At 33.9% G+C, this 15,876-nt stretch overlaps 2 protein-coding genes across 4 annotated transcripts in view; both read right to left on the bottom strand.

The window, feature by feature from the left end:
* LOC136032275 (large ribosomal subunit protein mL66-like) overlaps window positions 1-15,876 on the bottom strand; it is a 414,576-nt gene that overhangs the window by 1,616 nt on the left and 397,084 nt on the right. The gene's annotated exons all lie outside the window — the stretch shown is intronic.
* LOC136032204 (monocarboxylate transporter 5-like) overlaps window positions 1-15,876 on the bottom strand; it is a 131,259-nt gene that overhangs the window by 23,320 nt on the left and 92,063 nt on the right. For all 3 annotated transcript variants that reach the window (XM_065712411.1, XM_065712426.1, XM_065712419.1), the window contains exon 8: window positions 656-890. In XM_065712411.1, the coding sequence (XP_065568483.1) occupies window positions 656-890 (235 nt within the window). The remainder of the gene's footprint in view (window positions 1-655; window positions 891-15,876) is intronic.

Below are 15,876 nucleotides of genomic sequence, written 5' to 3'. Positions count from 1 at the left end.
AAGCATTGTTGGAGCCTTCTTCGTAACGAAAATATTTGTAAACGACCTGGTCCGTCATATATATTTTTTTTTTTATTAATGGACATAATTCATATAAGCCCACAAATAAATTTAATTGACACACTTAAAGAACTATATCTGTTATTTTTTATAATTTTGGTGCAAGTATGGAATGGGCATCCTGCACTGGAATGATATTACGCAAAACACCTAGACAAATGTTGAATTTGGGACATTGGGTTCGCAATTCCTAAAAATTGAATTCTTTAAGTGGTAGCCACTCAAATTCAAACGCTAGTTTATGCAAAAATTTTTGGAATTTGTTCTGAAAGTTATTAGACGATCCGTAATAATTTCCAATTAAACTAAAATCCATCGATTGGAAAGATTTAAATAAAAGTAGAGTTGCCAAATCTTTACTTGTTCTAGTCAGAAAAAAACAGATAAAAATAGAATTAATTCGGCTTGTTACTTTTTCAAAAGATTATCTAAAGACAGCTTTATTTAAGTTGGCAAGTGAGAATACTTTTTTGGCAACTCATTATTTAAGCTGCCAACTGAGCACGATTTTCTTTAGGGCCTACAAGAATTAATAAATTCATGAAATTGCTACATAAGGAGCTTGTTGTTTTTCCAAAGAGAGTAAGGGATATACCTGTAAGATACATAAAGGGTACAAAAAAACCCATCAGTGTTAAAAAACTAGATACGGAGATGAGAACAAAACTTGGTGATGTAAGTAAATCGACATGAGTCATTTTTGCCAGCACATGTCGTGACTCAAGTGGTAAACAAGAACAGCAACCGCATGACTCTTCTTTTTCGTGCATTGGTGACTCGGGTATAGGTGTAGGAAGGCGAGTAACCGACGCATGGTATTTGGACGAATCCTAAAATATAAAAAGCACTAAATAAAAAGTCATTGTTGTAAAAGCATATAAAGTTTTCAAGATACAGTAAAAAAAAAAAACTATTGACTTTTGAAATTTTGCAAATTTGTATTTAAAAAGTTTTTAATTTAAAAGTCTGATTCAAAAGTTTTTTAATTTAAAAGTTTTTAATTTCAATTAGTATTTAAAAAGTTAGAAGCTTTTGACGCTAAAACCATTTTCGCCGCTAATCAACCACGTGAACTAAAATTCAAGAGCAAAAAAAGGATAAAATTATAGTTAAAATAAAGGAAAAAATAAAAAACCCTTCCAAAAAGTTTATAGGTATAACTTAAAATCTTCTGAGTCATTATCGCCAATTTGGCAAGTTTTTTTTTTTCCACGGTTAAAAAGTCTACAACAGACAGTAGCTTCCATTTGAAAGACGCGTGTGTTGGTAAATATTACCAAATTCTTATATTTTTCTTAAGCTTAAAGTAAACTTTAGCCAGTATTGGGGTTTTGGATTTGTAAATAATAACACAATAGATACGCTCTGTCTAAAAGTTTTGGGACAAATTATGTAATTTGGGGGTATAATTACCCCCAATTTTTTACCCAGTAATTGTTTTGGGGGGGTTCAAATATTGACTGTCGCCAAACGATAATTAAGAATACAAGACTTAATATAGTCTTTGATTTCTGGCGTAATAAGGGTCAGGAGTGCCAATTCACTAAAATGGAGTTATGGAGGGAGGAGGCAAAATATGTTTCTCAAGATCTAGGAGTTGCAATTGACACAGATTCGACCACTATGCAAAATGTCTACAAAAGATTCGTGTCTCCGTTATTAATTGGTTACTAAACAATGTATCCTTCCCTTGCTACTATGCAGTATTAGGAAGATTGCAATGGTTAAAATTACCAAATTATTTTTGAGTCACGGAAGAAATTTAAATGAAAAAGAAATATTTATACCGATGCATCAACTCCTAAAAGCGTGACAATTTATAACCTCCCGATGCCCGAAAAAAAAAACGACCTCATCCAAATAAAAATCCAGGATTCATCCTTGCGTGGTGACCTAATATTAGTGCACAGGGATGGAATCTAGAAAGCATAAGTATGTGTTTAGCTGCGATTTGATATATTTGGTAACTTAAGATAAAACTGGTAGCTAGCTTAAAAACTGGTTCTCAGTTAATTATAAATTAGAAACAGCCAAATGAGACCAAATCAATATATTAGAAGGTGTATATTCACAATTCATTTTGCTGCTTTGTTTAAATAATAGAAAAAGGGACACGAGAGGTTCTGGCTAAAATAAATTTCCAGAATTCCAACATAAATTTCTAGTCTTTTTTCCAATTTACAAATCATTATGTGCATCACTGTACTATTTTTAATAGTGCATTACTTATAATCGCACGGAAGTGTTCACATAGACTATTTATAATTTTTTTTCTTCTTCTAATCTGTAACTTCTTTTTTCATACTTTGCAGAAAAGGTTCAAAACTCTGTCTAATTTTTGTGTAACTTTGTTTTTTGCTGCCATCACTATTTAAAAAACAAAACAAAAAAAAAACAAAAAAAACAGCTGTTTGGCAACAAAAGTAAAAACGACGAAAAGAAGCTCAACCATGTCTTTTGTGTTTCCTCTTTTGTGAAAAATCTGTATTGTGCCGTATAATGAACTAACACCACTGACCAGCATGAACTGGGAAGGGAAGGGCAGGGTGGCAATTGCCCCCTCTCCATTTCTAAAATAAACAATTATAGTATTTTCATTAAGAAAGTAATGCAATGAAATTATCCCCCCTTCAGGCTTTGAAAAGGAAATTGATTTCGGAACTTCTTTTAGAAAAAAAAAGAAAATGTATATTCCTCTTCTTGATTATGAAGTGGTGTCCATATCGGTTTGTTTAATAAAATAAATCGTAAGACCAAATAAGTGGGCCTAGAAATGGCTACAGGAAATCCTCGTGTTTGGATTGGGTTGTAAATCTTGAATTTTCTGTGTTGAGTTGTGCGTGTTGAGTTTCTCAGGTTGTGATGACTCTATTGATGTGTTATATGGAGTTTCGATTTTGTGTTGCCTGTGATCAAATGTCTTTGGTGAGTTTACCAGTTCAGTTTTTTGTTTTTGGATTTGTGTGTCGATTTAAGCACCTTTGGTTTACCTTACTGGTTGGCCAATGATATATCTCTTATTGTGCTAATTAAGCAGAGTTTTTTGGGCCGTTTAAGTTCTTTTGAGTTTCGTAGTCCACTTGTCTATGCTAATATTTTGCTTTGTTGTTGAATCGACATTGGGTTGTTATCGTGCATTTGCATATGGTACAGAGTCGACAGGACTATTTGAGTTTATTGTGTTCAGCAGAATGGGTAAAGTTTTCAGTGCTGAGTTTTATGTTTTCTCGTCAAAATTGAGCGAAGTTAAGCTTTCGGGATTGATATCGAATCGCTGTATTTCATGAGTTTTCCTTATTTCCAATGAGAAGGATTCATATAGCTCTAAAAATTGCCACCCTAGAAAATGTTTTCAAAATAATAATAGAACTATTTGCGTTAACCCAATTGTTCCTGATTGTTGGTACCTAAATATTAGTATGCAGAAGTTACCTTGTAGAAACGAAAATGTTAGAAAACTAAAATTTTTATCAACATTTAGACGCATATTAATTGGGCAGGAAAAAAAAATACAAGCTTGGAAAACCAAATTTCGCATATCCCAATATGCTAGGCTATCTCTATATATATTCGTAGAAACGCAAGGAACAAACTAGGTAAAACTATAAGAAATATCAGCAGCCATTAATCAAACGGTTCGCGATAACGAACTGCAAGGAGCGATTCTGTCCAATAACAACAAAAACTTTAAAAAGTAAATATCACTAATAATTAATAAATCGAATAATTCGTTTTTTATACTAATTGCAAATACAAAATATTCATTGAGTTTAATTTTACCCCTCAAAAGCTAAGAGCCCGAGAAAATTTGCCTAATTTTCGACAAAGAAGGGAAACACCCCCAAAAAGTAAAGCAATCCTAATGATAAATGACACCATAAGATTCAGCATATCAGAGAACCCTACTATAGAGGTTTCAAGCTCATATACACAAAAATATAGAATTTTGTTCTTTTTTACCGGAAGAAAAAATCACGGATACGTGTTTACTTGCTTTTACCCCAAGGTTGATCACATCGAACCAAAGGTCCAATGCGATCAATAGAGAGTTAATGCAAACCGAAATCAAAAGTACTAGTGCCATTTTTAAGTGAACAAAAAGACTGGACGGAACCTTTCCCCAACAAACACCCAATCAAAGTTTTTAGATATCCATTTGGTTCAGTAAAGTTGAAAAGTTTTGGGGAAACTTCGGTTCAATAAAGTTTCCCCAAAAACATCAAATCAATATTTTTAGATATCCATTTGGTTCAGTACAGTTAAGATGTCCAATAACTGAGCTTCTGGAGATGATATGACCCCCCCTAGCCCCTGGAAAAAGAGCCGCAAGTTACAGAATTTGCCCATTTTTACATATAATATTTATTATTTGGAAGTTTTTTGAGGAGCATTGATTTTCTGCATGGAGATTTTCGTGGGGTAATTTTCCATGGAGGGGAGGAGTGTTTCCTGGTCTGACTTGAAAAATGATCAGTAATCAAATAAAAAAGAGGACAATTCTTTTTCAACGGTAATTAAAAAGTAACTATAAAACTTGATACGAAGAGCAATTATTGTGTATATGAGCGGGTTTCCCCCTCCTCAATATCTTACTCTTTAGCTCACAGAAACAAAACTGATAATAAAATGAAAACCAATAATTTTTTAGATATCAGAGGAAAAGGTTTTTAGTTTCCTCAAGGCCGTATCCAGGTGGGTTAAGGGGTTTGAACCCCGTCCCTCCCCCAAAATGCTTTTCCAACTCATAAAAAACGTAATAAAATGAATATAAACAAATTTTAGATACACCTTTAAAAGTTTTATTGTATCCCCCCCCCATAAAATTCTTTTGTACCCCTTCCCCTTGAAAAAAAATCCTTCATATGGCCCTGATTATCCTATCTTTACCCTGCACTATTTTTACTGCGCTACTTTGTTAAGATCAATATGTTTTATTGATTATTTTAATCCAATTCCTGTATCTTGTTCGGCTCTCGTGATATACGAAAGCTTACGTATTTTTTCTTCGAGACGCTTTGCACTGGTTAATGCAAGATTTAACCGAGATGTGTTATCTCTCATAGCAAACGCTGAAACTAGGAAATTTTGATATCATAGTCATTATACTGTCCTTTCATTTCACAAAAAAAAAAAAAAAAAAAAAAAAAAAAAAAAAAAAAACTCCCTTCTTTAAAAACAAATTTCTAGATGAGTAAAAACAACAAAGCGTATTTTCAGTTTTACACCGCATCAAATATCACACTTTGGACTCAAGCAGCCAAATCGTTTCGTTTTGAATCCCAAGAGGTTTTGCATCAGAATTTATCCTGGGTTATTCCACCTTTTCAGAGAATGCGTCTAAAAAGATAGGTTCATTCGAACTCTATTTACTAGGATTCATTTGGACCAACACACATAATAGAAAATACTCTGGCGTTTGATCCTCTTTGATCTTTTTTTTTTTTTTTTTTTTTTTTTTTTTTTTTTTTTTTTTCACAAACCTTATCAACTCTCCACAAAATATGAAGAATTTTACTATTTTCTGTTATATTCTATGTCTCTTGCATGTTTCACTTAACTTTTCAAATGAACCCCCTCCCTGAAACGTAACCTAATAAATTCCTAAGTGCACGCCCTCTGAAATAATATTAAAAAATATACGACATAGACGGACTTCTACGTGAAACTTATAGAGTATATTTATGAACGTGTATCCATGGTAGAATTAGTTAGGATTATGGCAGAGTTAACTCTTACTTTATTTTTTTGCTTTTACTGCTGTTCTAATTTACTTAATACAGTTTTTCACCTAGGAGACACTGAAAGAATCGTTTATTTAATAGAAAGTACAGTAGTCCCTTTTGCTAGGAAATAACTTTTTCATACCATTAGAAAATTGACGGTGGGAATCTTCCAGATGTTTCAGACGAAAAGAGAAACATTTTAATTTTTAAATCTTAAAAACAAGAAAAAAAACAACGAAATCGATGCTATTAAAGCAGGAGAAAGCAGTAGTAAAGACATAATGAAAGAAATATTTCAATTTTAAAATCTTATTAAACAAGGAAAAAAATAAAAATAGACTTCATTAAAAAAAAAATTAAGAGTCTTTATAAAACTGAGTAAAGAACAATAACGAAAATAATGATCTTTCATTTTGAATCTTAAGGAATATATAAATTTTTTTTTGAAAAATCAAATCCATAAATAAAAGGAGAAAGTAGAAGGCTTCGTGATATTAAATAAAAAAACAATAAGAGGTTATAATTTCAGTGTTTAAATCTTGTCAAAGAGGAGAAAAAAAGAAATTTGTTTTCGTACAAGAAGGGAGAGAATAGGAAAAACTTCATGAAGCCGAAGAAAGTTGTTCAAAAGTATTTTATGTTGGATGTTGATCCTAGTAACACACTTATTACATTTACAACTGTATCGTTGAACTTGAGACAAAAGGTTTTCCACTGCCAAAATACTAGGTCTGTGTCAATAGTTTTTGGAAAATGCCGTGCCAAATAATTAAAATTCTAACTTGGCAAAATACAAAGACAAAAGAAAAAAAACATTTGAGCAGGCAATTTCTTTTTATTTAACAATTATCCTTTATCAGCCCGAATATTTAGCGGAATTTAAGGTAAAATGTTTTTAGCGGGTAAAAATTTAATTAGCAGGCAAAAAATATTAAGGCTTCCCTTTAATTTCACCATTAAAATTAATAAAATTAATTTGACAGCATTGACTGCGACAAAACCTAATGGGGACTTAAGTCTTTAATAAGACGGACAAGCATAATATTATAGCCTTAAATAAACGTTAGTCAAAACTAATTATGTTACAAATGTTTGAGTGTTATTTGGGTCAAATGTGTTCTATTTTATTGGTACAATTTTGTAAGAATTCGTTCTAATTTACATAAACCTCGCCATATATGATATATACGATGCTAACTCATATTTTAATTGTACGTGGCAAATCTTAGTGGGAAAAAGTAAAAAAGTACTCTGGAACAGGATTATTAAAACTAAAATAGGATTCTTTTAGCCACACAATTTGCGGCTTGAAACCTCCCACGCGTTATACTTGGACAAACAAAATCAGCTGTCAAGCAATAAAACTCATTTAGCTTTATGTACCCTCTTTTTACTCAACCTGATAAATTAATTGGCCAAAGATGAGAAACCAATGGATGTCCCATTTTTAAATATATCCTTATTTAAAGCAGGGTGCAAAGAACTATTTTGTTTCCCTATATAACTGGAAAGCCAGCTTATTAGCGCTTTTTGTGTGTGTTTTTATACACATCTTTTGATTTTAAAGCACTGACAAGCAAAGAAAACCCTTAACATACTAAAAACTCATACTAAAGCTATTTTTAAGAGATTTCAATACTGTTTTTTTTTGTGTGGGCATAATTCCCGTTAAACATGAATCTTAGAAGAGGATTGAACAAAAGAACCCACGATAGCCCATAAAGAATTTAAGTATAATTTTGGAGGATATTCTGCTCAAGCAAAACTGATTCAGTTCAAGTTTGCTCAATGTGTTCAACTACAGCTAGAGCCTCGTAAAAATGAGCAAAGACAGCAAGTTTTCTCGAATGAAACTGAAGAGTGAAGTTCACTTTCATAGCAAGCGGGGTACTTGTCTGTTAAACACACTCAAGAATTAAGCTGTATAAGACCTGACTAAAAAAGTTTGCCTCTCTGGGACCGGTTATGATTTGCTTATTTTTGGGTGAGAAAAACTTCGATGTAAAAAGGTAAGGTAAAGGATACGGCATTAACTTCTATGTATGTATATTTAAATTAAATATTTAATATATAGAGGTGGTTGGGGGTTAGGTATTTGCTTTCCATAATTCTAAGTCATAGTTTCTATAATTTTGTTTCTACAGTATTATATTATCATCACGTTTTGGTGTTTTTCATTAAGATTAACCTAACCCCACTTTTTTGGCGTGTTTTTTTTTTAATAGAAAATACTGCAAGCAGAAACTGTATTCCACGTGAGACAAGGGACACTACCATTATTCCCTAAGCTGCTCATTCTCCACTTCAAAGCTTAGCTTATGCGTTTTGAGAGCAAGATCTAGCGATTGTTTAAACTTTCCCGTAGAGAGCAGAGGGATTAGAGTAGTGACTGCTCTTTTCTCGTAAATAATATACATTCTGTTCTTAAATTTTTATCCTGCTCTTTACTTTCATTATTTTATCTTTTTGACTTCTTTCTGTTTTTAATACCCTATCCATGGTTGTCCTGTATATGCTTCCCACATGTACCTAATTAAATACAATTCCATAGTGATAATCAATAGCAGTGAAATTCTATTTAAACAAGATGATTCATAGGCAAAGAAAATATAAACGAGTTCAGGAATGAGCATGTTTCATATACCTACATTAAGTGTTATTCTGGTTTATAACTTGTCGTATCCAGCTGGAACTGCATTCATTACAAAAAACAAGGTTTTTTTGTCTCTGATAATATGGGCAATCAACAGATTTATTTTGGAGAGGCAAATACAGTTCTTCCAAAGGAATCAATAGAAGTGAAAACGCTGAGCTATCAGTGGAAGTCCTTATAGGAAACATCAACTAGACATGAATAGGACAAGCTTGAGGAAACATTCCGTCTTGGAATATTCGATATTGCTTGGTTCATTCTACTGAATTTTGCTTTTATTTGAAAGTCAACGAAGGGTTCAATGACACAATTTTTGCTATTGATTTATTTTAATTTAAAGGTGATACAGTAAAATAATTGAAAGATTTTAAACAGTAAGAGGAAAAAAAAGGAGAAATAAGATAAAACATATTATTTAAAGTTGTGTTCTAGCTATCCTTTCCTGGGTAGTGGTAAGATGTCTGGCTAGACATTTACATCTGGCCAGTTCCTGCTCATAGTTAGAAAAAGGCTGAAAACAGTTGTAGGAACACATACAGTTGATAAGCATGAAGCTATCCTCAGGGCTACAAAAAATCGAGAAGTCGTGATCATTCAAAAATTAACCTCCGTCATGTGTGTTTTTATTTTTGACTAAGGTCCTTCCATACATATTTAGCTAAGTTTTATAGTTTGACACTATTGCAAGGCTCAACATAACTTAAGCAGGAATATTTTGGTGAAATTTATTTTACTAGACAAGTCACTTAATGAAAACACAACGTCCCACCGTAAAAAAAGAAAGAAAGAAAAAGAAACTTCAAGAAGATTTACATGACTTGATTTACGTCAACGAATTAACGTGCTACAGATGCCTTTGGCTAGTATTGCCAAAAAGAATCTTGTGGGACCAAAACTATGATTTTATTTATTTGCTATCAATCAAACTCCGTAGTTGTGGATCGCTCATCACTTTGAAAATAGTAAGCCCCAAAAGATAAATCTTTTCTGTTAAAAGAAACATTTTTTTTTTAATGAAGGGTTTCATAGTACACTGGTTCTGATTAGATTAACTTAACTCCTATCAAGTGACACCAAATCGATGCTATTACTTTTAAAATGCACCTTGCATAGAAGTTAATGCTATGTCACTATGCCCAAAAATACAAATCGCAATTCAATCTAAGTCGTTATTTTGAAAATAAAGGATTTCAAATTTATTGATACGCTACTTTGCCTCAAAAAAAGATACCTATTAATTTTTTTTTTCAATTTTATGGTAAAAATATTTTGATATGCACACACCACTAAAATTTCTATACAAACACTTTATCAATAACTGTGAAACTGTGCACTGTTCTGCATTGTTATCTTTAGTCATTGCATAATCATTTGAGTGGATTTAACTACCCCCAAATTTACCAAATCAAAAAATGGACAGACCCAACAGCACAAAACTGCGACCGCACCCCTTAAGATGAAAATGCAGTAAGGTTTTTTGTTTAACATTTCATTACATTTGTTCACAATCGGCCTCGTATAATAAGTCAATGCTCGCCATTTAGTACACCAGTCTAACCCTCCACCGGTACTTAGGTACGAGAGGAAGATGGGACAAGGATATAGTACACGCCTCTGTCGCTCTATATTCTCGAGCCCACGATTATAACCATTTTAGGTTTTCAAGCATATCAACTTTAAGAAGATATGAGCAGTGCCATTTAACGTGTTGTGTGCATCTGAAAATCACAATTACTATTATCTTTTATCTTTTAGCTTTTAACTTTTATAACTTATAGACATATATATATATATATATATATATATATATATATATATATATATATATATATATATATATATATATATATATATATATATATATATATAACTTTATAAATCTATATATATAAAAATAAGTTGTCTGTGGGTCTTTCGAGTGACGTCATGTCATCATGTCGTCATGTCGTCATGAAGTTAGTTGTCGTCATGTTTGTTATGACGATGACGTCATTAAAGGTATTTAAGAAAATCGTTCAAAAACAAATTTTTAATTGTAAGAAGATCGTGGACGGAAAAATATTTAATTGTAAAATGACTGAAGAACCTACAATGGCAACAGCCGAGGAAGCGGCTCGAAAAACAAATTTTTAATTGTAAGAAGATCGTGGGTATTTAAGAAAATCGTTCAAAAACAAATTTTTAATTGTAAGAAGATCGTGGACGGAAAAATATTTAATTGTAAAATGACTGAAGAACCTACAATGGCAACAGCCGAGGAAGCGGCTCGAAAAACAAATTTTTAATTGTAAGAAGATCGTGGATGGAAAAATGTTTAATTGTAAAATGACTGAATAACCTACAATGGCAACAGCCGAGGAAGCTGGTCAAAGATTATATGCCAAAAAACTTGCGGCTGATAGAGAAAGCAAGAAAAGAAAGCGTGCCGAGGAAAAAATAAAAAAAGGAAAAAAAAACTGAAAAATAAAGGAGAAAAACAAAACTAAAAAAAATAAAAATAAAAATAAAAAAAAACTAAAAAGGTAAAAACTCCAAAAAAAACTAAAAAGAAAAAAGAAAAAAACTAAAAAAACTAAAAAAAAGTAAAAACCAAAAAAAAAAACTAAAAAGAGAAAAAGGGGAAAAACACAAAAATTTATTTCATCATATACCAATTCAAAAACGAATGTATATACAGACCGGGACACAAAGACACAAATGACGACCGGGACACAGGGAATATAAATGACGACCGGGACACAGGGACACAACTACAACAGGGACGCCGGGGGGCACAGGGGGATATATAAATGACGACGGGGACACAGGGAATGTTCGATTAGCAATCACCATCAACAAAGCTCAAGGGCAATCATTAGAATCATGAGGTATAACTAAAAAAACTAAAAAAAGTAAAAACTAAAAAAAAGACCAATTCAAAAACGAGTGTATATACAGACCGGGACACAAGACACAAATGACGACCGGGACATCGGGACACAAGGAATATAAATGACGACCGGGACACTCAAAGAGAAATTACAGACTGGGACACCGGGACACAAATGACGACCGGGACACAGGGAATATAAATGACGACCGGGACACAGGGACACAACTACAACGGGGACGCCGGGGGGCACAGGGGGATATATAAATGACGACGGCGACACAGGGAATGTTCGATTAGCAATCACCATCAACAAAGCTCAAGGACAATCATTAAAATCATGAGGTATAGATCTGGATACGGATTGTTTTTCCCATGGACAATTATATGTTTCATGTTCAAGAGTCGGTAAACCTGACAATCTATACAATAGCGCGTAACTAATATGGCGCGTAACGACTTACGCGCGCGGGGGGGGGGCTTGGGGGGCGCTTGATTCTAGTTCGAGTATAGTACACGCACCTACTGTTGGGTGCCATAATAGTATACGGATCGACTCTCTTTGGTGGAATTGGGGGGGGGGGAGTAATTCGGAGAAATTAGAAAAAATGAGGTATTTGTAACTTATGAACGGGTGATCAGATCTTAATGAAATTTGATATTTAAAAGGATCTTGTGCTTTAATTCTGGAGGGGAAAGGCTGGAGGTTGGAGGGGGAAACCGGAAATCTTGGAAAATGTGAAAATTGAGGTATATTTATCCTACGAATGGGTGATTGAATCTTAATGAAACTTGATATATAGAAAGATCTTATGTCTCAAATGCTCCATTTTCGTTTCGATTCGGATCTGTGGACATAGTAGGTTGGAGGGGGAAACAGAAATCTTGGAAACCGGAAATCTTGGAAAACGCTTAGAGTGGAGAGGTCGGGATGAAACTTGGTGGGTAGAATAAGCAAATATTGTAGATACGTCATTGACGTAACCGGACTAGTTCCGCTCTCTTCGGGGGAAGTAGGGGGTGGGGTTCAGTGCTTTGGCGAGTTTGGTGTTTCTGGACGTGCTAGAACGATGAAAATTGGTAGGTGTGTCAGGAAGCTGCGCAAATTGACTTGATAAAGCTGTTTTCCCCGATTCAACGATCTGGGGGGCTGAAGGGAGAGGAAAATTTAGAAACATTGAGGTATTTTTAACTTACGAGTGGGTGATCGGATCTAAATGACCTCGAAGGACCTTAATAGGACCTTGTGACCCAAAGTTCTTATTTTAAATCCCGACTAGCATGAAGCCTCTGATTTTCCTTTTTAATCAATCTACTGATTCTTAGAATTTTGCTAGAGCTCATACCATATGAGCTCTTGGCTCTTCCGACCTCGTCACAAGTACCATATGAGCTCTTAGCTCTGGTTTTCTTACATTAAATGCTTGCGTGATATTTAATAGTATGTTTGACTCGCCATCGGCTAAAATTATCAAAATACGGAAGTTTCAAATTCTGAAAGGTCAATCATCCTTTTCCTCGGATTTTTGCTGAAAAAGATAATTGCCTAAAAATTCTACACAGACGATTTTCCTCAAATCTCTGTTTTCTTGATTTTTTCAATTTATCAGATTAGTTGTTTTTTGTTCTTTTTATTTCTATCGCAACCTCTTGGTCTCAGAATAAGTCTCTTTGTCCAGATAGTTAGACCTTGTTTGTGTGATGCTAAATGAGGTAAGTTTGTTTTCTACATTAACAAGTACTCATCTAGCCTAATTCTGTGGCTTGGATAGGAAATGTAAGTCCAAGATTTACCAGCAGTATTCCTCGGTAGATGTAATGCCGAGAGATTACTTGGTTTCTGGTATATTTCCCGCTCAGTCGTACCTTCCAGCCTCCCATCGTGGTAGTCAGAAGTAGTTCTGAATTATATTGAAGCATAGGACAATTACTCTGATTTGGAGATTTTCCAGACGATTTGGCCAGTGCGTCAGGTGTTAGCCCGACGCATTGGCTATTCATACTCGACCAGCGGTAGAGGCTACCCTCGCACCATTGGTTTACTCTATCTATGCGACACCTTTCATTCTGCGTAAAAGGTGGCGATATAGGGATGGGTAATATAGACTCATTTTGGTCCTACAACTGTGGAGACAGAAAAACTTTTCGTAATTCCAACTTAAACAAGGTACAAGATGCCCAAGTTCCAGCTAAAAAACCACCCTGAGAGGTTTAAGGGGGCTGGGTGAGCCACTGACCCACTTTGAATCTCCAATCACAATTATCAAAAATCCTTACATAAATCTTGTTCAAGCCAGGTCCGATACGCTTAACTTTTAGCTAAAGTGTTGGTTATAGGCGAAAGATAACAGTTGGAAGGAGTAGCCCACTTTAAAACCCCCCAACTCTACATTTTGAAAATCCAAGCGCGATTCTACTTCAAATAAGTTGAAACTTTCCTCTCTATCTGCTCAGAAATTAAAGGAGAAAGAGAGGTATTGGTGGAGCCTTGGATTCACTTGGTACCACCAGTCATAGAGGTTAAAATCATTGTTCTTTTCCATCTTTAACAAGAAACTGTACCTTTTTGCTGAAAAGTTGGCGCTGGGAGAGGCATGAGCAACTTGGACTCAAGTTGTTATTACTCCAAGTCAGGATCCAGCTCGTTTTCGTACTTAATCAGGATTTGGCAGCTTTTTTTCCACCCAATTCAAGATTTAGCTCATTTTGCGCTGAATTAGGACTTGGTTAGCTCCTTTAGAAACCCACTATCTGATCTCCCTCCTCCTCAAGATATCTATCATAAGGAGATACCTATCATAAAGTTGTCAATGCATCACGATTTCCGATGTACTTTAACTCATAATATTTTTCTATGAATAAACTAAAGTTAAATAATTTAATTAGCCATTCAAGAATTGTTGACCGTGTTAACCAAATTTACCTATCTTGGCTAAAAAACTGATTTTGTTGTCACGGGCCAGCTTTGCAATATAACTACAAAGAAAATAGCAAAAGTTAAGCTCAATCTCTTTAGCACTAAGAGGAGCATTGAAGTGTAAGATGCATGTGGGATATCATTTTCCTATTTAGTCCCAAACAGAGAATAAATGATAAACAAAATCGAAATTGAAAGCAGTACTGGGTAACAAAAGTAGATGAAAAGCCTTCTGGACTTGTGAAAATGAATCCTTGTTCAGATCACACAATCTTTCTATTAAATTCTCAATCGTTCTAGTAGGATATTTTGCTGGTGCGACCAAAAAACCGTAGGCGATGAAACACAATTTTAGTTTGCAAACAGGAGATTCTGGTTCAATGACAAGCAAAAATATGACTTTCACGTACAAAAAATCCACATAGGTTTCCAAAATGTAACGTCATATTCGTCAATTCAGCTCAAGGTAAAAATAGCAGAGTTGAGACTTTTACTACTTCCCCCAATCAACCACCATCAGTAGCACATGCAAAAGAGAATAAAACATGGTATTTCTCCTGAATTATAATTAGATTGACTGAGTTCAAAAAAGAAAGTAAAGGTGAACCAGCTTCCAGAATCAAAGAACGCCCTGCTATTGAAACACAACTGGACCCAAGCCCAAGCTTGAGTTTTTGATTAGCTTGTTTTCATAGTTAATTTATTTTCATTAAATATTCATTTCCAGATCAGCATTAATTTATTGGATTGTCAATCCACATACATCTTTCTTTTTCTTCTTGTTTCATTTTTATGTATTTAAATGGACTCCTCTCTAACTTCTTCAAACAATTATATCTTTTAAATTCTGGACTACGAAAGTAATCTTGCGTCTCTTTTTCTCTCAGAAATGATATGTATATTTTCATTCATAAGACTAAAACCATAAGATCGGATTTTAATCCCTTTTTGTGTTTTGCCTCCATATGGAGCTTCCTTCCTATAAAAATTTGGCTATGACATTCTTAGGCACAATTTAAATAAAGCTAACTGACCACCTCCATTGCCTAGAGAGCTAGTTCTCTCCTCCCTTCTCTTTTCCCCCATTATCTTTCTTTTTCAATTTGTTTAATCCACTTTTGATTACAAATCCACTATTTTGAGTGGCCTGGTGTTTTCTGCCGTTTATTTATTTAAAAAAAATGTTTTGTCCTATTCTAGTGTGAAATCAGTATACGTTTAAAAGGATTACCACCATTCGTACCCACAGGAGCCTTTATGAAGTAGTTAAGTCGTCAAAATTTTCTCCTAGGAGGAGAGGGAGCAAAGCTTAAAAATATATTTACCATCACTTTTTGCAAAAACTACCACATAATTAGATTTCAATGTATTTTGGTTTTGCAAGAAATAGCATAAATGGGGTTTAAAAAATTAATTTCGTTACATTAACACTTATTGGTATTCCGAATCGTTTTACATATAGTCTCTCAAAAGTTATGGATATTCTAAAAAAAAACTACTGTAAATTACCCCTGTACCTAATTTTGTAACAAATTACTCCGTTTTTGGGAGAAATTTGAAGGGCCGTTTCTGAAGATTTAACAGTATGTCAAAATTGACTCTTTGAGGCTTAAACAAAATCTCAAGAGGTCGAAAAAATAATTTATCCACTTGA

This window comes from Artemia franciscana, chromosome 1 (assembly GCF_032884065.1).
Source record: "Artemia franciscana chromosome 1, ASM3288406v1, whole genome shotgun sequence".
Lineage (NCBI taxonomy): Eukaryota > Metazoa > Arthropoda > Branchiopoda > Anostraca > Artemiidae > Artemia > Artemia franciscana.
Note: the sequence above shows the minus strand (reverse complement) of the source record. Positions and strands in the feature narration are given on the sequence as shown.